We start from the raw sequence: 25259 nt of genomic DNA, 5'->3' as shown, positions 1-25259 counted from the left end.
GAATCTGGTGGTGGGGGTACAGAAAGGGGTCGTTGTCAGGAGGTTTGGACGCTCAGGGGAAGATTCTAGAAGATCCAGGGGGGCTGCAGTAGAGTTTAGTCAAGAGGAGAGTGGCGCCAGCGCAGTGCAGGGGCAGGGGTATGCACAAGGGGGCGGTGAGGTCCCAAAGGAGGTTAGAGATACCCCTGAAACTGCAGAAGCCTCCAGGGAGTGAGGGCCGAGGATTTCCCCTTTGCACAGCTGCCCCAGAAGAGGTGAGAGAGGCTCCCCCGCCTTCCGAGGCAAGGGGAAAGGAAGCAGTGGAAACCCAGCAGCCGTGGGTGAGGGTGTAATTCTGGCCTGTCCCCTCAGAAAGTCAGGAGTCCCTTTCGCCAGCTCCTGATGTTGGAGCTCAGACACCCCTTTCCGCAGCAGAAATTTAGATCTTAACTCTGTGTTGACTCATGGGGAGGGGAATGTGGTTGAGCTGAGGGGGTGCTCAGGGCAGGGGGGTGTGCTCCACCATTCTGACCCCGTCTTTGGGACCATCCCCCCCATTCCCACCCTCCCCCCGCCCCGCCTGTGTTACCGTGGCTGCCAGGCAGTGGGAGAGACTGGGATGGCCCAGCTGAAGTCTCTGTCGTCAGAGGTGCCCAAATAAGAAGTGAGAGGAGGAAGTGGAAGGCCAGTCTTGGCGTCTAAAGAGCAGCTAGCCACCACAGGGCGTCAGCACCACCAGCTGGGGCCTCCGCATCCCACCATTGGCCACTAAACAGAGGCTGGGGAGGTACTGTCCCCATCTGTCCCCTTCTCCTCCAGTCTTCCCAGATCTGTGTTCTGCCTTTACAGCTGACAGGTACTGAGCGGTTACCATGGGCCGTCCGCACTGGCATGTGCTGTGTTACATACATGTTAACTCACTCGGTACCTCACAGATGAGGAAACCGAGGCCCAGAGAGGTTGAGTAACTCGCTCTAGGCCACTGAGTGGCAGAACCGAGACTCGAACCCAGGCAGCCTGGTTCCAGAGCCTGCCATCTTAACGCTATGTGATGCTGTCTGCCTCAGTTCCCCACTCACCCTACATTTCAGCCCTGCTCTGGGCCAGGTACCGGCCGGGCACTGGGGTTACAGAGGCTCTGGTTACGCGTTCACGTGCTGTGTCTGACGGCCGGCGTGAGGAGTACGGAGAGCCAAGTGGCCATATCTACCTGGAGAGGCCAGGAAAGGCTTTCTGTCTCCTGTCGTCTGTCTCAGGCCACGGGTCTCTCTCCATCTCTGTGCTTCTGTGTCTCCTTGACTTGTGTCTCTGCCCCAGCTCCAGGCCCCTGGGGCCCCAGCCCCTGCAGGAGGTGTGGGTGGGAGGGGTGCTTTGCCACCCTTCAGTAATTAGTACAAGTCCAGATGGCAGGATGCTTGTTGGGGGGGGGGTGGCAGAGGGTGGATTGGGGACTGCTGGGAGCCAAGAGCTAGCTCCCTAGTGCCTTCCTCTCCCTCCTCCCACCTCCCCCTTGGCACCACCAAGTGGCCATCAGCTGAGGGGCCGAGGGGGTGTTGGTGGGGAAACATGGGACTGTATTGTGAAGCATGAGCACAGATGGACCCCTGGACCGTCTGCTGCCTGCTCCTGACAGACGGCATCTGCGGTGCGGGTGGGGGTGGGGTGGGGGATGGGGACGCAAGAGGCGATGGTTTCTATTCTCTTCACTCCTGTGGCTGTCCCTGATGGGACCAGCAAAAGGGCACCAGCAAAAGGGCACCCATGTGGGAAGGATCACCACCCCAGCTCTCACAGAGGGCGACCCGACAGACACCGCCCTGTCTGAAAGCTAGAGAAGTGGACGCTCCGGGCGTCACAGCACCTGTGTCTCAAGCCCTGTTAAGACATTCCTCCTTCAGGCTGACATGGAGGCAGTCTGCAGGTCAGTCTGCCTTTCTGCCTCCAAGTGAGGGCGAAGCACCAGACAAGTGAAGTTCACACAAGTTTCCCCCTCCTCCAGGCAGAGCTCCAGAGAACCCCAGAGTAAGGATGGGCCCAGGAGATGCAATTTCTGTGAGGCTCATTGCACGACTTCCTCAAACCCTGGAATTGGAGAGCTGGAAAGGAAGGGCCTCGTGGCTCAGTGATGATACAATGCGGTCCAAGCACTCATTGAAGGGAGGAGGTAAACTGAGGCCAGGGAGGAAAGATGGTGGCAGGACAGGCACCAGAACCCACTAGATCCAAGGTCTCCTGACTCCAGGGACTATTTAATTCAGCGGCTGGCTGCTCCCCTGAGAGCTGAGATCTGTGCCTGCTTCCTGCTCCCAATCTCATCCGTTTCTCCTGGGAGGGGAATGGGGAGCCCAGGACGCCACACTATGGGGCAGTGATGCCCTCTGGTGGCCACGTGTCTCTTGCTGGAAAATCTTCAAACCAGTGTGAAGGGCTGTCTGGGTCGTGCCAGACTCCACCTGGAATCTGAGCAGGGCTTACGGATCTCCCACATCTCCTCTCCCGCGCGAGAGGGTCTGTGTCCCACTGAGATGCCACGCTGCACTTTGGTCACCGAGCTCTGGAGTCTCGCCGCTGTCACAGTTCAGAAGCTATGATTTTGATCTCCCCCAGGGCTGCGGTGCCGCAGGTGAGATTCAACAAACAGAGGGCAGACAGCTGGTGGGCCTCCTCTGGGCCTAACCTCCACATGCCAGATCCGCGGGGCCCCTGAAGCTTTGGCTTCTCCCACCCTCCTCGACTTCCTCCTAAGCCTGAGTCTCTTGTCTAGCATCTGTTCTCCCCATCCTATCTTCCGCAGCTCCTTAAAGCTCGGGGGTGGTGGGGCGGATGGGGGGGGAGCATGTCGCCTGCTGCCTGCAACTGCGTGCGAGGACACCTCCCTCCGGGAGGCCTCCTTGCAAAAGCCCCAGGCTGTGGCTCCTTAGACATCTGCACTCAATCTGTATCTTACCCCTGAGCCAGTCTGTCTTTTCCAATGAGCTCCCAGCTTCGCTTACTTTCCCTCCAGCTGCCCGGGCTCTTCGCTCTCAGGATAGGGCTTGCTGTCTGTGGCAGGAGGAGACCGAGGAAGACCCCTTCTCTTTTGGGACAAGCCCCTGCCTGCATACCGAACAGTCCCCAGTCCCCAGTGGAGGAAGTAGGGAGAGCTGAATCTTGTCCTCACCGCCGGGCTCTAGGGTACTGTCAGGAGGTCAGGGGCACTTGGGGCAGGAGCTCCAGTCACGCAGGCCACTCTGGAGTCTAACTCAATGTCCGCTCCGGCATCGTCATTTGGTCCCAGAACTGGGAGGATGCAGAAGAGGTCACCGAGACTCTTCTCCGGGTACCGCCGCTGCTTCTGAGCCGGGGAGGCGGCAGAGAGAGAGGGCCTGGGACTCAGCTGGTGCTCTGGTCGGGATTGAGGGCCTGGGCCCCTGGCTGCATGACACCGAGGGAGGCAGAGACAGCCGGTGGGCAGCTGACTGGGCAGGGAGCGGTTGTTTTTCTTAATGGCCCCTATTGCCCAACAGTTTCCACTGGATCATGTCTGTGTGTGGTGCCAGGGCCCAGGGGAGCCCAGCAGCCGGGAGGATCCAGCCCAGCCCGAAGAGCCGATTCTGGGGGGTCTGGCAGTAAGGGCAAAGCAGATATGGCAGCTGATTTGCATTGGATATGGGTGGCCTCTGGGTCTCGTCTGGCCAGAGGCCTGGGACCACCTTGCCTCTTGGGTGGGGGTGGCAAGGGGTCTCCGACTTCAACAGGTGAGAATGACCGAAGAAGGGAGTTAGGTTAACGGCCCAGCTTTTACTCTACCTGCCTCATTTCGGAACATGTAGAGAGGGCAGAAAAGGGCAGTTCTGAGGGCCTCGGACACCCCAGCCCTCCTCCCTCCTGGCACAAACAGCTCCTCTGGTCCCCGCTTCCCTCTCCCAGGCGACGGTGACGGGGTGATGCACCCAGCTTTCCCCCCGCCTACTCCGAACTGGCTTTCCCCCCACCTGACTCCAAAGTCGGCTCCCCTCTTTCCCTCTCTCTCTGCTTTGGGTTATGCCCCAAGCCTGTGCCTTCTACCTGGCATCTCTCCCATCCCTCCAGCTGTTCCCATCTATCACCGTCACAGCGGTGATCTTCCGGACACGAGCACGATTACCTCATCCCCTGCTGAACGCTGTCCGCTGTCCATAGCCTATTCCCTCCACCGGGAAGCGGGGACCTCAGAGAGGTTTTGACTTACAGGCGACTCCACAGACACACGCTACTGAGACGCGTTTGGAGACCGAGCCCAGACTTGCACAGTCTGAGAGAGCTGTCACAAGTGATGGCACTGGTGGCCCCCAGGATGAAGTCTTTTTTGTCTCGGCATGGGACAGCCCCTGAAGACTCCCTCGCTGCCGCTCTGGCTCCCTTGCTCTAGCCACAGCTGAGGACATCTGTGCGTCTTGAACGGTGACTCGCTCTGACTAAAACCCTCTCCTCAGTCAGCAGGCCAATGCCTACAACAAAATAGAGATGTCACCTCTCTTGATCCCAGTTTGCCGTCTGTCCTGGGCTCCTGGAACATTCTGATCAACCCGTATCCGAGCACGCACCTCGCTCCATTGTGGTTATGTCTGCTAGTCCAGGCCACCCGTCAGGGAGCCCGCGCAGGGCAGGGACTAGGCACCCCGTCTGTGCTTCCATGACATGTTACATATGGTTCGTAATGGGACTTGCCAGAATCTGCCTTATTGTTCTTTCTGTACAAACCCTCTCTCTGCCTTGAAGGGCAAGGACCATCGACTGCTTGTCTTCCTCTCTGCATTACGTGTTAAGGTTGCTCAACAAATTAGAAAGCCTAGTCTATCCGATTGTTCCTTAAACCTTCCTACCCCACGAGCCCCCATCCATGGCTCCCAGGAGCAATCCCAGATGGACCCAAGGCTCTCTGCCATAGTCCTTCAATCCCATCCTGACCACGGGATGCTTAACGGCTTCCAGGGTGTGATGCCAGTTGTCTGGTTGAACCCGTCCAGATGTTGCTGTGAAGGTATGTTTCGGATGTGATTAACATTTAAATCAGAATTTGAATAAAGCAGATTACCCTCCATTACGTGGATGGGCCTCATCCAATCAGTTGAAGGCCTTCACAAACTGCAGTCCCGAGGAAGAAGGAATTCTGCCTCCAGAATGCCTTCGGATCCAAGACTGCAACATCAACTTTTCTCTGGATCTCAACCTGCCGGCCTGATTTCAAACCTGCCAGCCTCCATGGTCATGAGTCATTTCCTTAAAATATTCATCCACCCATCCATCCATCCAACCATCCATCCATCCATCCACCCATCCATCCATCCATCCATCCATCCATCCATCCATCCATCCATCCATTGGTTCGGTTTCTCTGGAGAACGCTAGCACACCATTCCTGGCTAGATCCAAAGCCTTCTCCCCGTCCCGCCACCTCCCTTATGCATCCCTCGTATGTCCCTGTCTCTTGAACTCTACTACTTTACTTTCAATTTTGTTTTGGTTGGATTTCGCAAGCATGTTCTCCAGACTGTAAAGATCAGAAGACAGGACCTGGTGGGGACAAAAATCTACAATGTGTGAAATAAGTGATACACTATTCAAAAGAATTCAGGTCTCCTGTGTCACGGGCCTTACAAAGATGAAACTTGGTTAGTAACCTTCAAGGGCACACAAAGGGGTACCACGACAGTTGCCATTCTGATTTTCAGAATGGTAACGAAGCTGCAATCCATAGCCTAGGGAATTTTAGGTCCATGCCTGGCAAGATGACTGATTCTTCTCAGGATGGCTTTTCAATGGGGTAGAGATTCCCTACAAGCCACTACACCTTTCTTTCAACAAACAGGTACAACAGCCACAATAATACCTTGCCATTTCAGAATGATATTTGGACTTCCGCTGTTATCTCTGTCCACAAATGAATTATGGCGAGGGCACAAGGACAATGTAGTTAGCAGCTAATCCAGGTTACTGGGATATGTGCCAAACTTAAAGCCAGCTTCTAGAGGTGAGTTTCTTGATTTTCTCCAGCCCAAGAGTCTCAGATGAGAGAACAATGGAAAACCCTGGATAACAATCAGGATTTTCATTTTTGAGATTTTAAGTCTCTACACCCAACGTGGGGTTTGCGCTCAACCCGGAGATAAGAGTCGCACGCTCTACCGACTGAACCAGCCAGGCGCCCCAACGATCAGAATTTTTAAATACTGACAGGTTGGAGCCACGAGCATATCGTCTGGTAAAACTGAACAGGGCAAACACGTACGGTCCTACACTGAGTTCCAGAGACCACCTTCCCGTGGACGGGACGAAGGAGAAGGCGGCTGGGGCTTCCCTCAGCCCATGAGATGAGATGGCAGTCCTGGGGTCGTCGGACGTGACCCGCAGGAGTCCGGCGCAGTGTGACTCGTGTTGCAGTCTACGTGCCGGTTAACACCTGGATGGGATGCTGTGTCCCTCTGGCCGCGGGCTCCGGCGAGGCTCAGCGCAGCACGGCTGGCACGGCGGCGGACCCGCGCGGGCAGGACAGCGCACACATGAAGGGGCCACAGTCTGTGGTGAGACACCCTGGACCCAAGGTCTTCTCCACCCCGTGAGCTGCAAGGACAACTGATTGACGCCCACCTCGTGTGCTGTTTGAGGATCAGAGCCCTGGTTACGCACAGAGCGAGTCTGCCGCGCTGCCTGGCAGAGTGTCAACGTTACTCAATGACGCTAACTGATGGTGACCGAAGGGACCTCCCAGGGAAGACACAGTAACTGCTCTCAGCCCCCTGCGGAGAAGTCCCCCCCCCCCCCCCCGAGGCTGCCTGGCTCCACGCAAGGAGGGGCTTGCTACTGAGCAGACAGCCCTGCGGGCGAAGGCGGGGGCCTCCCAGGGCGTGGCAGGGGGGCTGTAGGGGAGCCCAGTGCCTGACACCGATGGGACTAGGCGACCTCCAGGGTCCCGGCTACGCCTGAGCTTCCGAGACCTGAGGTCCGGCTATCTGGGTTCCCGTGGCCTAGAGGAAGGCATTCACCGCCACCCACACACTGAGAAGCCAAGCAGCCGCAGAAGAGTCCCATCTCAGAGTCACCTGCGTGCCCCCAATTCCCATCTATTCTCTCACTGACAAGGGGGCGAGCACAAACCCAGCAGAGCTCTCCGGCTGCCTTCAGGACGAGGCGCCTGGTGACGCACCAGAATCAGGACCCTCTTTTGTACCGAGGAAAAGGCTAACGGGCAAAAGCGGATACAAAGCCGAAGAAAAGACGTATGGTTTGCCCTCTGCTCCCTCACACAGGCCAGGCCAGGCCGCCCCTTGTGTGTCAGGGAGGGAAGACCCCTGTGTTCAGACCAGCTCCTCTTCCGATGACGACATGACCAGCTGTGACCGGTGCAGGCATCATTCCCAGCAAGCGGGAGGATAGCAACACCGCCCAGGAACACCTGCCCCCCTCCCCTCGCCCCCGGCAAGAGCTGGGCAGTCAAGTCTACACACACGTAAGACAGCGGGCACCAGAGAAGCTCTGTGAATAAAACTTTAATAATGTACAGCAGAAATTGGACAGGCTCATTCTTATATTAAAACAAAAGATTTCCTATATTACAACTTATTTACATTTGCATACTGAAGAGGTAAAGTGTCTAAGTGGCTATTTTACAGTCCTTTCTAATAAAATGTACAAAAACAAACAGAAGTACCGAGAATGCCGTTCGGGGGCCTTGATGGCGACGTAAGAACGGGCTTGGACTTGGTCTGTGAATCCAGAATCCAGAGGTGCAGGTAGCCCTATGGATCAGGGTTAGCCCCAGGGGCCAAAAACCACGGCTTTAGGCTTTAGTTTCTCCCCAGCTCTCCAACTCCTAACTCTTGGTGTTAAGAGCGGTGGGGATGGGGGTGGGAGCTTCCCAAAAAACTGCTCAGTCTTCCCCAAGGTGTGGTGAGGCCAGAAGGGGCCCCGGGGGACCAGGCTAGCGGCTCGGGAGTCCCTGGGTCGAGGAGTGTTGGCAGATCCCAGAGGCTGGTTGTGACTGGGGCACAGGAGTCTAGTCCATCACCGCCTCTACCCTGCCAGGTTCTGCTGCGGGGCAGACAGGCAGGGGAGGGCAGGAGGGATCAGCAGGGGTGGGGAAAGAAGGTCCCCCTAATGACACAATTGGTATTCAAGGGAAATGAGTCAGTAGCCAGTAAATTGGCCCAAAGGGTGAGGCGAAGATCTCCTTTAATGCAAGGAAAGAAGCAACACACGGGACAATAAATAGGAAGACCAGGAGCGTGTGGCAGACCATGTGAGCAGGAGAGGCTTGCCCCTCCTCCACAAGCTTTGGCAGAGAATCACTGGGCTGGAGGCGGGCAGGCTCTCAGGCTGCATCCATCATCTGCCTCCCCTGGGGGCAGGAGGGGGCTCAGGACGAATGCAGTGATTGAGGGTCTCGCTGCCCACCGCCGGGCTCTTTGGGGTGGGGAGGCATCCTGCTCCTCGGTGGTCTTCTCTAAGAGCCGTCATTCCAGGCTCAAAAGGCTCTCAGAACCAACTACACAAACATCTGGTCTTGAAACAGGCACCCACTAACTTGAATCAGCCCCTCCTCAGTGCTCCAAGAGGGGGACACAGGCCTGTCTTGCTCACGTAGGCACTGCAAGTGCCCGGCGCACCACCGGCACTCAGCAAACATCGGCCGGAGAAGGGCCTGGAGGAAAAGGTGCGACCGCCTGAACGATGCACAAAAGGCTCGGGCCCTGATGCAAAAACCACTCACAGAACTGGGGGCTGGGGGGGGGGGCACAGTGCAAGAGAGACTAACCTCCAGGGCAAAGAGGGAGGCGCTCTCGCTGCTCAGTGGGAACAGGCTCAGGTGCGAGGACAAATATTTCCAGTGTGGCCGAGCTCTGTGCGTTTGACTGGAGCTTTGTTTTTTTTTGTTTTTTTTTGTTTTTTTTTTTGTGGTTGTTTTGTAGGAATTTCTTTAAAAACAAAGAGACTGAGAGGTAATCATCACATAGAGATGGTTTTCCTTTTATAAAAACTTAACATTAAAAAAAAGTTAAAATTCAGACCCTTCCAATAAAAGAAGAAAGAAAGAAAAGAAAAAAGAAAAGAAAAAAGAAAGAAAAGAAAAAGAGGGAAAGAAAGGGAGGAAGAAAAGGAGGGAGAGGAAGGAAGGAAGGAAGGAAGGAAGGAAGGGAGGAAACCAAACCACTCCAGTTTAAAAGTTATGGCTTCAAAGTGATTATACACCTAAGATACGCTGAGCAAACCACCACCCACAACCGTGCTTCTAGACGTCATTAAATACTATACTCAGGTTAAAAGAACAGATCTGGCTCGGGCTGTTCCCCTTTATAGGGCCCCTGAAGTGGGTGCAAGTCTCACATCTTCCCTCCACCGTGATCAGATAATCCAGTAAAAGACCCATGCAGATGCCTCCCCTCCCACCCCCGACTCCCTCCCTACTCTTTGCCCCCCTCTCCCTCCCCACCCTAAACCCATCACCACCAAAAATATACACTGCTGTTTCCAGAATCTGGGATATGAAAGACAGATGTGACATTCCAATCTGAGTCCCAGGATCTGGGCTTCAAATCCCTTGGCCCTTCCTTGATGCCACTGAGGACGATGCCCTTGGGCTGGCTCATTTCCCACGGCTGCCACTGACCGCAACGCCCGAGACTTCTGCCAAGATTCTTTCCCCGCCCACCCCCGCCTCACATTTGGACCCCAAAGCCTCGCTTGACATGGACAACTGGGCCAGCTTTGGTTCCACAGTCTGAAATGGAGGTGTTGACACAGGGGCGGGCGGAGCAGCCTGCTGGGCAGGGAGCCCCACTGTGGCATGGGGGTTCCGGGGGGGAGGGGCCGGGAGCGAGACCTCTGGGAGGGGCACCAGGGAAACCGGACGCTGCTCACTACGGAACAGAGGCACCAGCACGCAGAGCCGGCGTGACGGCCACGCCCCCGACCTGCACATGCAGAAAGCTCAAGCAGGTAAGTGCGCACCCACAGACACACACATACGCACACACGTGTAAGGGCGTGGCACGGACCAGGCACAAGAGGGGACGCACCTCGGCACATGCACACACACGGCTGGACAGACAGGTCCCCCCGGATGTCCGCGGGAGGGAGGAGGGGAGCCCGGGGCCCAGAGCTGCCTGTGAGAGGGGCTGTACTTGCGGCGTCTCTGGACCACCTCGGAGCGCTGGGGCTGGTCCCTGGAGGAAAACCCTCAGTGCTGCTGGGCGCTGGGCACTGGCGACGCTCGGCGTCTCCTGGGTCCTCCCAGGCCGCCCGTCACCGCTCCCGGCCGCCCTCCAGATGCACCGGGTTTTGCGGGACCTCCCACCACACCAGTTCGAGTTGTGGCATCGAGTTCTCCGCACCGTTCGCTCTCAGAGTCTCCATGCCGTTAGGAGGTAAATATAAAAGGTGTCTGTGTCTCAAACCCAACATGGGAGTGAGGGAGTCTCCCGGGCTCGGTCCCTCTTTCGGGCCAGGGCTCCTGGCCACAGAGGGCTGGGCAGAAACGAGAGGTAGGCCTCCATCGTACGCTCAACACGGCAGCTCTGTGTAGTTCCCGCTGCCCAGGGCTGCGTGCAGGGGAGGGAGAGGCTTAGATCTTCACATCTTCCTGCACGCTGAGCTGTGAGAGGGTCTTCTTAATGCGCAGAGCGGTCAGGCGGGCCGCGCCGTTGGCGTACCAACACTCTCGCATCATCTTCCCCATCACCCGTAGCGCCTGCGCGGGGAGACCCAGACTGGCGTCAGTCCCACCCTCGCCCCGGGAGGCCTTCCCGACCACCTGCTCGGAGCCTCCCTCTCCCCCGGCCCTCCCTTCGTCGGGGGGCCAGGAGAACACTGTGCCTGGAGAGGGGAGGCCTGCCCCGCAAGTGCTCTCAGCCGGCCCATCACCGGGGTGCCCTGCGTGGGGTACCCGAAATAGCCAGGACTTCGAAAATCACTTCTGTCAGGTTGGAGAATCCATCTGTAGGATTCTGTCCTCTGTGTTGTTAAAGTCACACAAGAACCGGGCACAACGGGGACGCAGCTCAGCGCGGGCGGGCGCACAGCGAGACCCCACGGCTCACGGGCAGACACAGACCGGGGCTGAGAAGCAGCAGGAAAGGGGCCCCTGAAAGCAATCCTGTCAGAGGCAGAAAGCTACGCTGCTGTTGCCTGGACTACACAGGCGGCCACCGTGGTCAGGCCAAGAGATGGATTTGGAAGGTCGCCTACGGACCCCCACTGGTTACGGGGGGCCACAGAAGTCCCCAGTTGCTACCCTAGGCCAGTGGTTTTCAAAATTTCAAAAACTGACTGAAGGGCGTGTGGGCTGGGGGCAACCGAAGACCAGCTCTTTCAGCCTCACCCTCGTCCTCGGAAGCCCCGACCCAAGGGCTCCGAGGAACATTTTGGAAAATGCCGCTCTATTACGCAACAGGGAGACGTCACCTCAACCGTGAACTAAGAGATTCGGTTCTTAAATGCACAAATGCCCTCTAGTGGTTCTAGTCCCTAAAAGCAGGGCCAAAGAGGCCCACGTGGAGTTGGCTCGGCCAGCCCTGCCCCCCCCAAGACTCGAAGACCCCAGAATGCCATGCTTATTAGGAAACGTGTATCATAAATTTGCCCTTATTTTAATTCCCCCCCTCCAAATGCTGTCCCCACCCCACCTCAGCTGCCACCTCTCCCAAATTCCAAGCCTTCACACCCTCCCCTCTTCTGAGTTTTTAGAAAGGCCACCTCCCTCACAGACATGTCCTCTCGCTAAGTACTGTCCTGCTGCTTTTCAACACCCAGGCTGGGCTTCTTTCATGGATGTTTCTTCTCGACTCTTAAACAGAGCTCAGCACAGCCCTGGGGTTCCAGAGCCATTTTCTAGTTAGACAGGTCTAACAGTTTCCGCTCCATTTTTCTGTCTCTTGTTGACTAGACTACCTCTCTTGGCTTGGTCCCCAAAACACAGATTTTTCTTCTACCAGGCTGTCCATTTGCAAGGGGCCCCTACAGAGCCCCGGACAAGGCCCCACGGCCCCACAGGGCTTAGTACACAACAGCACGTGGTAGCGTATGACTGACACACTCGGGGGTCACCTCTGGGCACGGCCTCCTTGTTGGGAAACCCTTTTCTCCCCTTTTTTGTTTTTTTTTAATTAGGAAACCCTTTTTCTAAAGTAGAAAAATCAGGCAGATGGAAAAGCCACAGGAGGCAGGGAAGCTTCCTACCTCATAACTCTGCCACCAGTTGGGGATGTTGGGACGTAGCTTCTGGTCACATACGACCTTTCGCATCTCTTCAATGGAAGGGTCAGAGGGCACTAAGTCATAATATGGCAGCTGGTATTCTTCATGGACTCCTGGGAGAAAAGAAAATATCCACCTGAGTTATCAACAGGAGGAGGGCAGTACTCAGAGACCTATGACAACACTCACACTGTGATCTGTAAATACCACTTCCCGCTAAGAGGAGCTGGGGCTCCTTGGAGAGATGGGTGGGTTCCAGGAATGGGAGAAGAGACACACGAGATTAGCCAGGAACATCTTTTTCATACCAAAGCCAGCAGACTATCAAAGACGCTAAGGTCATACCAAAGGCATCGACTTAGAAAGCTCCCAAGTGGCCAAAGAGGAGAACATTTAAGCGAAAGTAAGACTAATTAATCACTGCAATGAAAGCAAATACTTTACAGCCACCAGTTCATATACTAAAAAAAGAAGGATGCCAAAAACCTCAGTCACCTCTGTAGGGTGAGAGGGAACAAACTCACTGTTTTGAAAAATGCTAAATAAATGGAAACAAGCAAGTATTTTTCCTGCCTTCCCTATTCAAATTACGTATCTTGGTAACCAAACAATTAGGGGAAGTTTCTCTTTAAAGAAGAGATCTAGGGGTGCCTGGCTGGCTTACAGTCAGGAATTTGAGCTCCGTATGTGGAACAGAGTTTACTTAAAAAAAAAATTGTTGAAATTTAAAAAAGTTAAAAGAAAAAAAAAGAAATCTAGCTAATATTTGAGGACTGACAGTATCAGATTATTGGCATTTTTCCCCCGTTAATGAATTTGGATTTGGACAATGACCACTGATGGCTGTTAACATCACAAAACCACAGAAAAAGAGAGATAACCAGCATTATATGCCCGGTAACAGAGCAACTTTGGGGGAACAATTATGTATGTGGGGTGTGTGTGTGAGATGCCGGGTGTTACATGTAGCTATCACAGGAAATCCACAGGAAGAGTAGAACAGGTGAGTGCCACGAAAAGGTAACTGGCAAAATCGAGACAGGGTAACTACAGGGCAACGGACCTGGATCCTCCAATGAAATCAGCTGCAGAATAAAAAAAAGTGGAGGGGGAACCCGGAGATTATAAGAGACTTACGATGTGTGTTAATCAATTGCAGTCAATGGACATTATTTGAACCCTAATTTGAACCGTTAAAAAAAAATCTGGAGACAACTGCGGCAATCTCAACCCAGACTGACGTTAAACGGTATTACTATTCACTTTTTAAGGGTGATAACAGTTCTAGTTTTTAAGTCCTTACCTTTTAGAAGCTACAAACTGAAATACCTTCCACAATAAAAAGCTAATTTAAAAAATCCAATGTAACTTTCCCATGCCTTTTTCTAGGAAAAGTTTGACTGTTCTGAGCTAATGGGGCAGATTTATAAATAGGGTCTGACTTGGTAATCATCTAAGGGGTAGCTGAGAACCTACGCTCTGGCCTCAGTCTGCCAGTGTTTGAATCCTAGCTGATCAGCTGTGTGACCTTGGACAAATTAACCTAATTTCACTGTGACACATTCTCATCTGCAAAATTATGAAAATAATAGTACCCACCTCTTAGGTTTTGCAGTACAGATTAAATGAGTTCATGCATAGCGAGTGGTGAATAAATATTAGTATTATTAGAATACTTAGCCCCAACTTCTGGATGGTGTGAGAAAGAAAAAACTAACTTATTCACAGTTTAAGACCTGTGTGACCAGATTTTTCTTAATCTGTTTTATCTGTATACAATGATCAAAATTTTTAGGGGCTCCTGGCTGGCTCAGTCAATAGAGCAACATGACTCTTGATCTCAGGATCATGAGTTCAAGCCCCACACTGAGGGGTAGTTTACGTAAAAAAAAAAAAAAAAAAAAAGTTAGATGTGCAATTCCATGAATAATACCTGGGTGCCTGCTCCATCACGTGCATGTTCCCAAACATATGAGAGATGGAAAAGGGCAGTAAAACAGAAGAGCATTCTGCTGGAAGACCTACTGGCTCTTTTAAGTTCATTTAATTTTAATTTGTTTCATTTCCATTGACCTGGAATCTTTTACATCAGAGATAAACGGCTGAGGGAAAGGTTCTAGCGGTTCTGGAACTTGTTCACATGGCAGAAAACTCAGAAGTCATTGTGTCATACCGACGTACTAAGCCAATGATCCAAAACGTCCCCTGCTACATCTGATACTACCTTCTACTGGACTCTGACATGCGTGAGCAGGTGCAAATGCTAACGGTGTAAGAAAAAATTACAGAACAAAAACACTCCTTTTGAGAGAATTCTGTATTAATAGACTTTCTGTTCCAAATTCAGAAATTAACACGATTTTATCACTGAAACCCCAGCAGTGTGGCCTGAGAGCTGGTGTCAGAACAGACCTCCTCTCATGTAAAGGCGAGCCCCTGCTTTAGTCCTGTGCTGTTCCTTCTGCCCAGGGCTTTCCCAACCTCCAAAGATCAAGAAGGACAACGTGTTGAAAAAAAAAAAAAAAAAAAACAAGCCAAACAAGCTTCCAGAATGGTGACCACATTGTAAAACACTATTCAACAGGGGCACTTGGATGGTGCAGTCGGTTAAGCGTTCAACTCTTAATTTCGGCTCAGGTCATGATCTCGGGGTCCGGGGACTGCGTCCCAAGTCGGGCCCCATGCTGGGTGTGGAGCCTGCTTGAGAGTCTCTCTCCCCCTCTCCCTCTGCACTCCCCCAACTATGAGCGCACGCGCACGCGCTCTCTCTCAAATAAATAAAAATAATTTCAAAAATAAATTTTTTTTAAAAAAGCACTACTCGATAGAGTCAACACACCTTTAGTACAACCATCTCCAAGATCCCCTCATCTCTGATGAGGACCCTAAGTGTGATGGACTCTGGCACTAGACACCCAACAGGCTGTAAAAGGAAAGGAGGCAAAGAAAGACCGGCAGCCTCAGGTGAGTACCCTCGGGTGACCCGGCAACCTGGACCGGGAGGCAGGAGCAGGAGAAGGCCAAAAAGAAAGGTACCTCCGGAGTTACATCTTCGAGCAATCTCCCAATACACAAGCCCGAGGGCATAGATATCCGCACATTTGAAGGAGTCGAAGTGCTTCATGTTAATGGTTTCGTCGAGCACTTCGGGGGCCATGTATCTGCAACAGCAAAGGGAACAGGATCACGCGGAGAAAAGGATGCTTTCTTTGTTCAAATCCCAGTAGTGATTCAGGGGCCTCTGAATGTGGAATGGCATCACCCCAAGAATGCCTCTTGGGGAGGAAGGAAGCGATCAGTGCTCTCAATTGCAGACTCCCATGTTCTGGATTCGAATCTAAACGCTTCGGCAGAGGCTGGGTGACACCAGGCTGCTCGTATTTGTACTTCTATCTTTTAACCATCGAGATGTATTTGAAGCATGTTCTCATGTCTTGGCAGAAGTGTCTGTACTGTGGACCCCAGGGCAGTAACAATCCGTAATATCTGGCTGCGGCCGGGGTCTTGGACTTAACGTAGCCGCAGTGATGGGCAGAATTTAAATTTCATCCTGAACTTCTTCTGTTAACTTAGCTAATTACAGATAAAAATGAAATTAATTCTAGACAATCACTGAAGTCTTCCTCAGTTGATCAGTACCACTCGAGCCACTCTCCTCAGCCCCCAGCCTCCTCCCACAGGAAGGCCAATCAGGGGTCACCTCAGGTCTGACACTTTGGGGCCTAGGTAGCTGCACTCATTCAGGTCAAAAGGAAGGGGGAAAGCGGCAGCACACTTGAGTGAAATCCACTGAAATCTGGCAGATAAACAGACCTCCTCTTCTGTCCCATCACCAACTCATGAAGTCAATCTACAATCAGAATTCCTTCCTTCTTACTTCACTTCTCTGTATGAAGTGGGAGGCAGGCCCATAATCCTAAAGGTGCCCCCATCTCCACCCTAGATCACCTCTGCTCGAGCTCGGCAAACCTGCTGTCTGACCCCCAAGCAAGACATACCCCTGCCTCCTCAGGTCTCCGCGCAAGTACCCCTTGGGACTTCACATGCCCCCTCCTAGTCCCAGCGAAGCCTGTGGCCCGCCCCCCCTTCCAAATCGTTCTCCAGATTCTCCTTCTCTGCTGCCTGCCCCTGCCCAGTACCAAGAACAGCTACGCGTCTATAGTTCTCTAGAGCCATGCTCATGGCCCGCGTATCTGTCAGATGCAACCAGCACAGCTTTCCAGGGTGCGGAGTGGGGCTTCAATTCAGCTTTTGGCTGTTGGAGCGCAAAGGCCACACCTCCTCTACGCCTCTTTCTCCTCTGCAGATGGGAAAGGGCACTCATGTGCCCCTCGGTACAAGGGTAGGGCAAAGGCAGAGGCCTGGGGCCTTCCTACCGTTTGGTCCCCACCCTCTGATTTGGGGCGATGTCGATGGTGTCCGTGACCGCGTCATGGCGGACAGCCAGGCCCAGGTCTGCAATGGCGCACATGCCATTCTTCTTCACCAGGATGTTCTTTGACTTTAAGTCTCGATGAGCAATTCCAGGCTTCCCTGGCAGAGAAAAAATAAGGATCTTTACAGAGAGATAGCATAAATGTTAAAAGCGTAAGACTCTGCAGCCAGACTGTGTGGGTCCGAGTTCTGGCTTTTCCTCCCACTAACCCGGTAACCCTCAAAAGGCGACTTAACCCGTCTGCACCTGTATTCTCATCCATCAGCTGAAGCTACCCAGTCGTTACTTGACAGCAACGTGAGGATTAAAGGCATTAATGTAGGTGAGTGAAGAGCGTAGAAGGCATGCGTATTAGCGATTCTCACTCCTCCTCCTCCTTGCCTTTCCCTGAACTGATATGCTCCAAGATAGAGCTGCTAAGGAATTCCAAGAAAAACTGCTGTACTGGCTAGGTTTTCACCATCGGAGAGGCGAAGATAAGGCCTGCTACTAACACCACAGGGGCTAGGAACAGGATCGAACATTAATGTTTGGTTTTTGGTCAGGGCCGGCAAGAGCCATTGCCCTGGCCAACCAGAAATCAGGGAGCGCCGCACACCTGCCACCTGGATGAGAACCATACCCCACAAAAAGCTGATGTCACAGTCAACACGCAAGGAAGCCTGAGGTCTGTTTCCTCCAGGAGAACTTTCCTAGGTTAGTAAAGCCCAGGGTCTAAGCCACCATGCAGTCTGTAAGCCAACTGTCCCCAACAGCGAATGTGTGATGCGACATTACCAAACTGTGCTCCTCTGCCCTAGCTCCCTTGCTCTTCTGGGCTCTTCTTTTACATGTGTGTGGTGGACCTCTGGCATGACAGAACACTCAACAATCATGCCAGGCCAGTAGATGACAAACAATGGAATCTTTATGTTCTAGAGCCCCTGAGGGAATTCTAAAGACTGAGGTGAAAAGACCCCCACTGGGGTCTTGAGAACCTCTTGTTCTCAAGAAAAACTCAAATCTCTCTCCCTTAGACCAGGCCACAGTTCCTGAGGCCCACCTCCAACTTCCTCAGTAAAAGGAGTTCTGGAAACTAAATCAGGATGGTACCGGCTTTCAAAGTCTACTCAACTTCCCTGGCCTTTGGCGGGGTCCACTCACCTTGGGTACCCACAATCTCCATGTGCAGGTGTGCCAGCCCGCTAGCCGCAGACAAGGCCAGCTTAATCATCCCCTCGATCGTCACCGTGTATCGGTTCAGATAATCAAACAGCGAGCCATGCTCATGGTAGTCTGAGACGAGCCACAGCTGTGTCCAGGTGCCATTATCTGCAGAGAACCACAGAGGAGTTCTGGGAGAGGCACTACTACCAGCAAAAAGGTTGAGGGAGGAAAAAAAGAATTATGTGAACACGAACTCCAACCACACTCCTGAACTCACGCTTCTTGTCTCCACTCCTGAGAGCTCCCGAGGCTCCCCCTCTACACCCGTTTTATCTACACCTGTTCACCAGTGTGGGGGTCCAGGAAGGACAGAAGAACGACATTCCTTCTGACACGTGCTCCCTTATTTCTTGCAGGCGGCTGTCAGAGTCTGAACAGGACCTACTCATCTACTCATTAGACCACGACCGGCTGCACCCACCGCTGCCGAGGAGGAAGGCCTCGCAGACCCTCCTCTGCGCTCCAAGACCCTGCGAGCACAGCCCGGCCCAGCAGCCGGCTCATCCGTAACGTTTCCTCTCAGGCCACTGCTCCTCCTAGGCCATGAGCTCGCTCTCTGGGAGAAGAGCAGAGCTCCTTTGTGCATTCTTGTATCCCAGACCCCCCCCCCCAAAAAAGCTTTTCAGTGAGTGAAGAGCACAACTACAAGTACTTGATTTCAGAGAGGTCATCTTATCCTCAGAAGAGCAATGGAAGGTGGACAGCATGCACTTTTATATGGGGTGGGGGATGAGAGGCAGTGTGTAGTAGGAAGAAGGAAGGAGAAAAAGAAAAACCCAAAGCTGGTAATCTAATTAGGTTATGCTGCTGTCAATAGGAAGATTGGAAATTGGATTGGGATCTCCAAATTCCAGGCTGGTGCTAGTTCCAGGACACTATACTATATATATATCCTGCTAAAAAGGCAAAAACGAAGGAGTCCGATTTTTCTCCTCCCTTGGCCCTAATATGAGTTTTTACAGCCAGATCCCTATTCGCACGAGCTGCCAGAATCAATACAGGGAGTGGCTCCTGGAACGGCACCAATTTTGGCTCCTCTGATTCTGAACAAGGGGCCCACCCAACATCCCCCTCTTGCGCTCCAACCAGCCCTGAAGTCGAGAGGACCCTGGCAGTAAGTCAAAGTCAAAAGGGAAGACATCTTCTGAGCCTTTAAACTGTATGTCAAATCGGAGTGTTCTCGAAAGATGCTGCTGTTTAAAAAAGCACAGTTCACGCAAAGGGAGTAAAGCTCCTCTCTTCCCCTTCTTCCCTGTGTTGGAGTCCGAGCCTCTTCAGCTTGGGGGCAGGTGAGGCCATGACAAACGCCCACAGCGATATGAGGAATCAGCAGTCTGCTGCTGTCTTAGGAAGGAAAAATAACTACTTAGCATCTTCCGTAGGCTTTGGAGACACTAACTTCTAGAAACTGCCATGTCATGGGCGCAGCCTGTGTCACAAACGCCAGAGCGACTCTTCTCAAACATACACAGAACGCCTCCTGGTCTTTCTGACTTCAGGTGCGCTACCTGTCGACGTGCCTGCTGCCCCCTCTTTCCTGGAGCCGCGAGCGCAAGGACCGCGATTCGTTCTTACGTGTAATGATCGAAGTAGCTGGCAGAGGTCTTGCCCCACAGTGGTCAATGGATGTTAGTGAATGAATGAATGAAATTCCAAGTACTACCCACTAGCTCAGAATAAAATGCAACACTCTCAAGGAGGCCCTTCGCCGCCTGGCATCGCCGCCTCTCCACCCACGGAGCCGTGCACATGACTTGAAGGGTCCCAGACACCCCTCACCTCTACCTATGTGTCTATGGTGCCCTTCCCACGGATTTTTCTTCCTAACCAACTCCTGACATCCTGGCCTCAATCGAGCTCCGGTGTGACCTCCCTGACCCCCATCTCACTCCCAATGTGTGCTTGCTATTTGAAGAAGAGCTTGCTACTTGATTACCTCCTAGAATCAACTCTTGGTTTACTTCTCGCTTTACTGGTCAGTGAAGCCCTCAAAAACAAGGACGTGCCTGGCCACACAACAGAGACTCAGAAACTAAAGAAAAATCAGAAGGGAGAGGAAAGAGGACCTCAGGTCCAAGCCGACCAAGAGCTGAGCCTGAAAGATCACGAGGAGATAACACTCTGGGGGGAGCCAGGTCACCCCTGCTGGGCCTGCTCCCCTACACACGTATATGAGGCTGATCATGTCCCAGAACGTGGACCACATGCTCTTCTGGGCTATCCTGCCCTGGCAGGGGGCGAGGCCACAGTTCTTCATTCCAGTGATTTTCAAGGTAAAATAACTGGTGCCCCTGCTGGGACTACACTAGGGGTGAGGGGAAGGGGTGTTAGGAATGGGAGGTGAGCAGGTAGGGTGAAGGGTTTATCTTGTTTATCTGCTTAATACTGTTTGCTTAATAGTCTGGGTTTCGGTATAAGCTCTTCACAGAAGAAAAGTTGGAAGGACGATCAGCTTTTTCAGATTCTCTTTCTATGGGTCATAACTATGAAGGCGGTCCCACAGCTGTTCAACTACCCCAGTCACCCCTCCACCCAGGGCGACTGCTGGCTTTGGGACCCCCTGTACCCAAAGCCAGCCTCTTACCTTTATTGTCAGCAGCAATAAATCCAAGGATGTTTTCGTGGCGCAGCATGACTGTCTGGTATATCTCTGCTTCCCGAAACCAAGACCGTTCTTCGCGAGAAGAGAAAATCTTCACAGCCACGTCACCACCCCTCCAGCGGCCACGCCACACTTCCCCAAACCGGCCCTTGCCAATAATCTCCTGCAAAACGATGGTTCGGGCCACCGTGCGCTGGACAAAAAGGGGCAACCCTGTGGACCAAAGAATGGAAAGAAAGCGGACATTGTCAATTCGCTGAGCTTTGCAACTCCCACTCTCGCTGCCACAATGGAAAGGCCATTACCACACAGCGCCTCCAATCCACCCTGGTCCAATGACCAAGGAGCTGTGGCTGCCCCTGCACCATGGCTAGGTGAGCCGGCAGAGGGCTAAGCCAGGCCGCGACTGGCAGTGGGTGAACACAGAAAGGGAAACGCACGAGATTAGCTGTGTCTTAGATAAGCAATTTTTCCTTTCAGTTAGTGCGGGTGACAGATTTGCACACAACGCCTGATCAGATTTACCAACTCTGCAGCCGGCCTCTTGTGGGCCAGTCCACCCACATCTGCTTTTGCTAACTGAAGAGGTTAGGGAAGGTGAAAGACGGGGCTTGAGGGCTGGGGCTACCTCGGGCTGCTCTGCTCCGCAGCCACTAGAGGGCGGTGCTGCGCGGCCCATGAAAGCCAAACACCTCCCTCCAAAGAGCTGCTCACAGGTCAAGCTCCAGATACACAAGAGACTACCCATGCTTATCCCTAAGAGTAACTTTACTGTCTCTACAGGGCTCATTCACTGCTTCCTCTGCCCCCCTTCAGTAGTCTCCCTATCTATCCAATCACACTTACCATCACAGCTGACTCAAAGCTCTCTCGCTTCCTCTCCCAGACCAAATAAACATGTTATTAATCCCTAAGTGCTGTGGATGTGAATACCATTTGCTGGAGGCTTACTGTGCGCTAGGAACTATGAGAAAGCTTTAGCTAAATCACCTCATTTCCTCACAACCCCTACCTATAAGGTAGATGGTGTTACTATCCCCATTTTACAGATGAGAAAACTAAGGCTCAAAAGGGAAAGTTAAGTAACTCATTTGAACTCATACAGGCAGCAAGTGGCAAAGGAGGGATTAAAGTGTAGAACTGACTCCCAAAGTCTGTGCTTTTAACTACAACACTACAGAACCACCAAAATGTCTTTCACATCAGACCCCTCCTCTCCATCGCCTCTGTGCCCGTCCTAGTTCTGGCCCTTCTTTAAAAGACTCCCAACTGGTCTCTCCACCTCCCTCGGCGTCCTCCTCCTGCCCTGCACACCCACACACACAGCGCTGCCTCACCCTGCCCTCCCTAACAGGAGGTTGGTGAATGAGTGATTTCACCCTCCACACCACTGCCAGAATTCCTTCCACGGGAAAATACGAACGTTTACTTCGCCACGTGAAAACTTCCGGTAGATGCCTCTGGCCTTACTGGATAAAGCACAGTACCCAAGGTCCTTCCCACCTGGGCGGTGCCGCCAGGCCCCACCCCCTCAGTGCGGGCAGGGCACGCCAGTCTCTGTGTCCTCCCCTAAACACATGGTGAACTTCCGTGCCTTTTTCTCCTTTTGCTCACGGGGTTTTCCTTGGCCTGGAATGTTCCCTGTCCTCTTACCTCTCTTAAAACCTCCAACTCCGTCTTCAAGACCCCTTTAAATGCATCCTCCCCCATGAGACCCTTTCCCAGCAATCCCCACCTCTGCTACCCAATCCTGGGTCAGCCCTTTTCATCTCTGCTTACCTTGCGTCACCCAGAGGGTATTTGACGCGTACTTGCTGAAGGCAACTGAGAGTCACCCAAGCACTTATCACTTTAAGAATCACAGTATTAAAACTCCAACACCTTCAAAGCTCTGCATATCTGGAACTAAGAAGGGACTAGAATATCCAAGCAGAAATAGTTATTAATCATTTTACTCCAGATGACTAAGTAAGCACCATGGACCTTCGCTAGCCTTAGCTAGTTCTGATCTTAAAAAGGACTCCAGAAAACCCGAGCTACCCTCCTGTGACAGCAAATCAAGCCGCAGCGTCAGTCAGGCAGTTCTAACCACTGCCCTACCTCTTTCAGCAAAGAACAAGACATATATTTTCTCTCTTCCTAAAAATATGCAGCTTTTAAATATATCCATCATTTTGGCACTCTCTACTGCAGAGCTTAATAAAGGCAAAGCCACTGAAATTCAGGAGATGTCACAGCTCAAAGTATGCCTTGTGTTCAAGGAGGAATGTCTGGCCATGACTGATGGCATAATTTCCCTACAGAACAATAGTCTTTGTCACGCGGCAAGGAAACATACATAAACACACACAAAATTCTCACAATACGATTCTGTATGTTTTAGCTAGAATGGCAATAGAGACCTTTGCAGATGATTTTTTTTTTAACAAGGACAGAATACCACCATCACTAAAATAATTGTTTATCTTCATAAAAAGACTCTTCCGCAGTCGTTTCACATCTAACAGCTAGCTGAGCTGTGCCCCGAGACCTGAGCAACCCCAGGCCCTTTATCCTGAATTCGGGGCTCACACCAAGGGCCAGGGTTCGGTTCCATTTCCTCGTCTAAGAAAGACTCCGTTACCAACAGGCAGTGCAGGAAACAAATTGTACAGATCCCATGCTGCAAGCCCAGGCTGCCTTTACGTAACCCCCACCAAAAAACCCTTGGGCAACTGGTACAAGTCAATGATTCACCAAGCCCCAGCTCTCAGCTTTACTCAGTGTCCTTAAACTCCCCTTGCGGTTGCTCGGAGATCAATGACTAGCTGTCACCACCTCACAGAAACCCGGCACACTCCTGTTTCTCCAGAGGGGCCCTTCCATGGAGCACTCCACTGCTCAGGTGGAACCAGGTGAATTTTAATGGATGTACAGTTACAAGACTTGAAGAGAGGCGGGGTTTCTGGAATGGAGAGTTTTGCACTTGACCTTTGGAATCCCGGGGAAAGAAAGATTTTCTGTGGACCCATTATCTTATTACATATCAGACTCCAGAAGAAGGGGAATTAGGAGGCCAAAGGCCTCGGTGCCGGCAGAAACAAGTGCAAGGCCCAGCCTTCTTCATAAAGGCTCTATCCTGCTGGAAACCGGTGATGAGGACCAACGACAGACACAACCGCTGAAGGACTCGGAGGACTCGGTACCTGAGCCAGACCCTGACGTAGAGAGATCGTAGACAAGATCCTGCAGCGTCTTGTCTTTGGAGAGGCACATCTCACACGAGGGATCTTCCATGTCCAGTCTCTGGCGGTTGTGATAGACACGCTGATGATAGTTAATGACAAGGAAAACAATGATGATGATGAGAAACAGGAGGAACACTGGGCCAGCAATAATGCCTACCAGCTCCACAGGGCCCCACATGGAAGGGTGCTCAGACTCCTTGAGGTGACCTGGGTCAAGTGAGAGAGGAGAGGGAAAGAACACAGTAAAAACACAGGAAAGCTCTGCCCTTATTTGTCCCCAGCACCTCCCTCCGCGTGAAAATGCCCTTGCCCTCTGCCTGTGTTCAAGGTGCCCTTGACCTCCCTGGTCTTACCAGGCTGTGTGTCTGCCCGGAGCTCTCAGATGCAAACTCTCTAACGGAGGAGCCCTTTCCAACAGTCCGACTCACAACCCACTCCCATCCGCAGCACCTCATGGGACTATCCGACCTCAGCGCCCCAGACACATGCCAGCTTCTGCTCTTCTACTCGTTATGGCTGCTTTAAGCTCTGCGGCTTTAAGTCCCTCCTCTTCTGCTCTCCCCAGTAACGCCTTCTAAACGGTACACTTGCAAAGGGCTGCCAGCTAACACTGCCCAGCCTTGACTGCTGTCCTTCTTTTCCAACTCCGGCTTCTCTTCCCATCTCGCCATCACCCTCACCCAGCAGCTGCCTTCACACAGCTCAGGGGTTGTCTCCATACCTGCCCGTGGGGATCCCTGCCTGGCTCTCCCGCTCCTCACCAGCTGCCCACGGCTGCTCAGCCAGTAGCCAAAATGCAGCTTTCACCTCTGGGCCACCCTGACCATCTGTCTCCCCCAACCTCTTGTCTACAAACCTGACTGGGGAGGAATCCCATCCCCTTGTCACCTTGGGGAACATCAAAAAGGTACCTTTACCTATCACCAAACAAAGGGATTGGGGAAGAGTAGAGAAGGATGCGATGACGGGGGTGCCCTACCTCCAGGATGAGCCAATAGGCCAACAAGGGTGTCCACTCACCACTGGGCACCCTCAGGTCAATCCTGTTGCAGAAGTCAGTATAGCAGCAGTGGGTGTTGCGGAGGTCCTCGGAGCTCAGGCAGTAGAAGGGCTTCCCGGCGGGGACCAGCTCCACTTTGGGGATGCAGGTGCGCACGTGGTGCTCCATCCCATCCAGGTTGAAAATGGAAACCATGCAGGCCCCATCTGTCTCACACGTGTAGTTGGCCTGGAGGCAGCTGGTACACGCACACTGCAGAGCTGCAGGAAATTCGGGAGTACGCTGACATTAACGGTGAGATCTTCTCCTAGGTCCTTTTCCAGACTCAGAATATAATCCTTTAGCACACTTGATGTTCCCAAATAAGGCGCTTTTATAGAGACAGGGCCAGAAAGATGACACCGTCAATGGGAGCACCGACTTTTCGCCTGTTTATTCAGCTCAGAGACCAGGCTTCCAAGCTCCACCGTTTTCTTCTAAGTGCCCTACCTAATGCCCACGAGAAACAGACAAACCACCTTCGGAACTCTGCCTTGGACTCATTACACATTGTTCTGTGGCTGGGAATGGGGTCTCCCTCTAAATGTAGATACCTGAGGA

General features: G+C 52.7%; 1 protein-coding gene and 1 long non-coding RNA gene across 5 annotated transcripts in view; one reads left to right on the top strand and one right to left on the bottom strand.

The window, feature by feature from the left end:
- The first annotated feature begins 1978 nt into the window (after positions 1 to 1978).
- Positions 1979 to 9655, top strand: LOC130544862 (uncharacterized). Of its 2 annotated transcripts, none has more exons than XR_008961541.1 (2): positions 1979 to 2602; positions 4192 to 9655. It is a non-coding gene; the product is annotated as an uncharacterized LOC130544862 (long non-coding RNA). The 2 variants fall into 2 exon arrangements; XR_008961540.1 differs by having other exon boundaries at positions 2345 to 2602; positions 4051 to 9655.
- Positions 7472 to 25259, bottom strand: part of ACVR1B (activin A receptor type 1B) — a 33726-nt gene continuing 15938 nt past the window's right edge. For all 3 annotated transcript variants that reach the window (XM_026501825.4, XM_026501826.4, XM_026501828.4), the window contains exons 2-9: positions 24680 to 24919; positions 23618 to 23866; positions 20415 to 20645; positions 17768 to 17935; positions 16566 to 16722; positions 15226 to 15350; positions 12172 to 12302; positions 7472 to 10684 (exon numbers count right to left, since the gene is read on the bottom strand). In XM_026501825.4, coding sequence (XP_026357610.1) covers positions 10559 to 10684; positions 12172 to 12302; positions 15226 to 15350; positions 16566 to 16722; positions 17768 to 17935; positions 20415 to 20645; positions 23618 to 23866; positions 24680 to 24919 — 1427 coding nt within the window. In that variant the 3' untranslated portion in view covers positions 7472 to 10558. The remainder of the gene's footprint in view (positions 10685 to 12171; positions 12303 to 15225; positions 15351 to 16565; positions 16723 to 17767; positions 17936 to 20414; positions 20646 to 23617; positions 23867 to 24679; positions 24920 to 25259) is intronic.

This window comes from Ursus arctos, unplaced genomic scaffold (assembly GCF_023065955.2).
Source record: "Ursus arctos isolate Adak ecotype North America unplaced genomic scaffold, UrsArc2.0 scaffold_26, whole genome shotgun sequence".
Taxonomy (NCBI): domain Eukaryota; kingdom Metazoa; phylum Chordata; class Mammalia; order Carnivora; family Ursidae; genus Ursus; species Ursus arctos.
The sequence above is the reverse complement of the archived record's forward strand: the minus strand, read 5'-3'. Positions and strand labels throughout refer to the sequence as shown.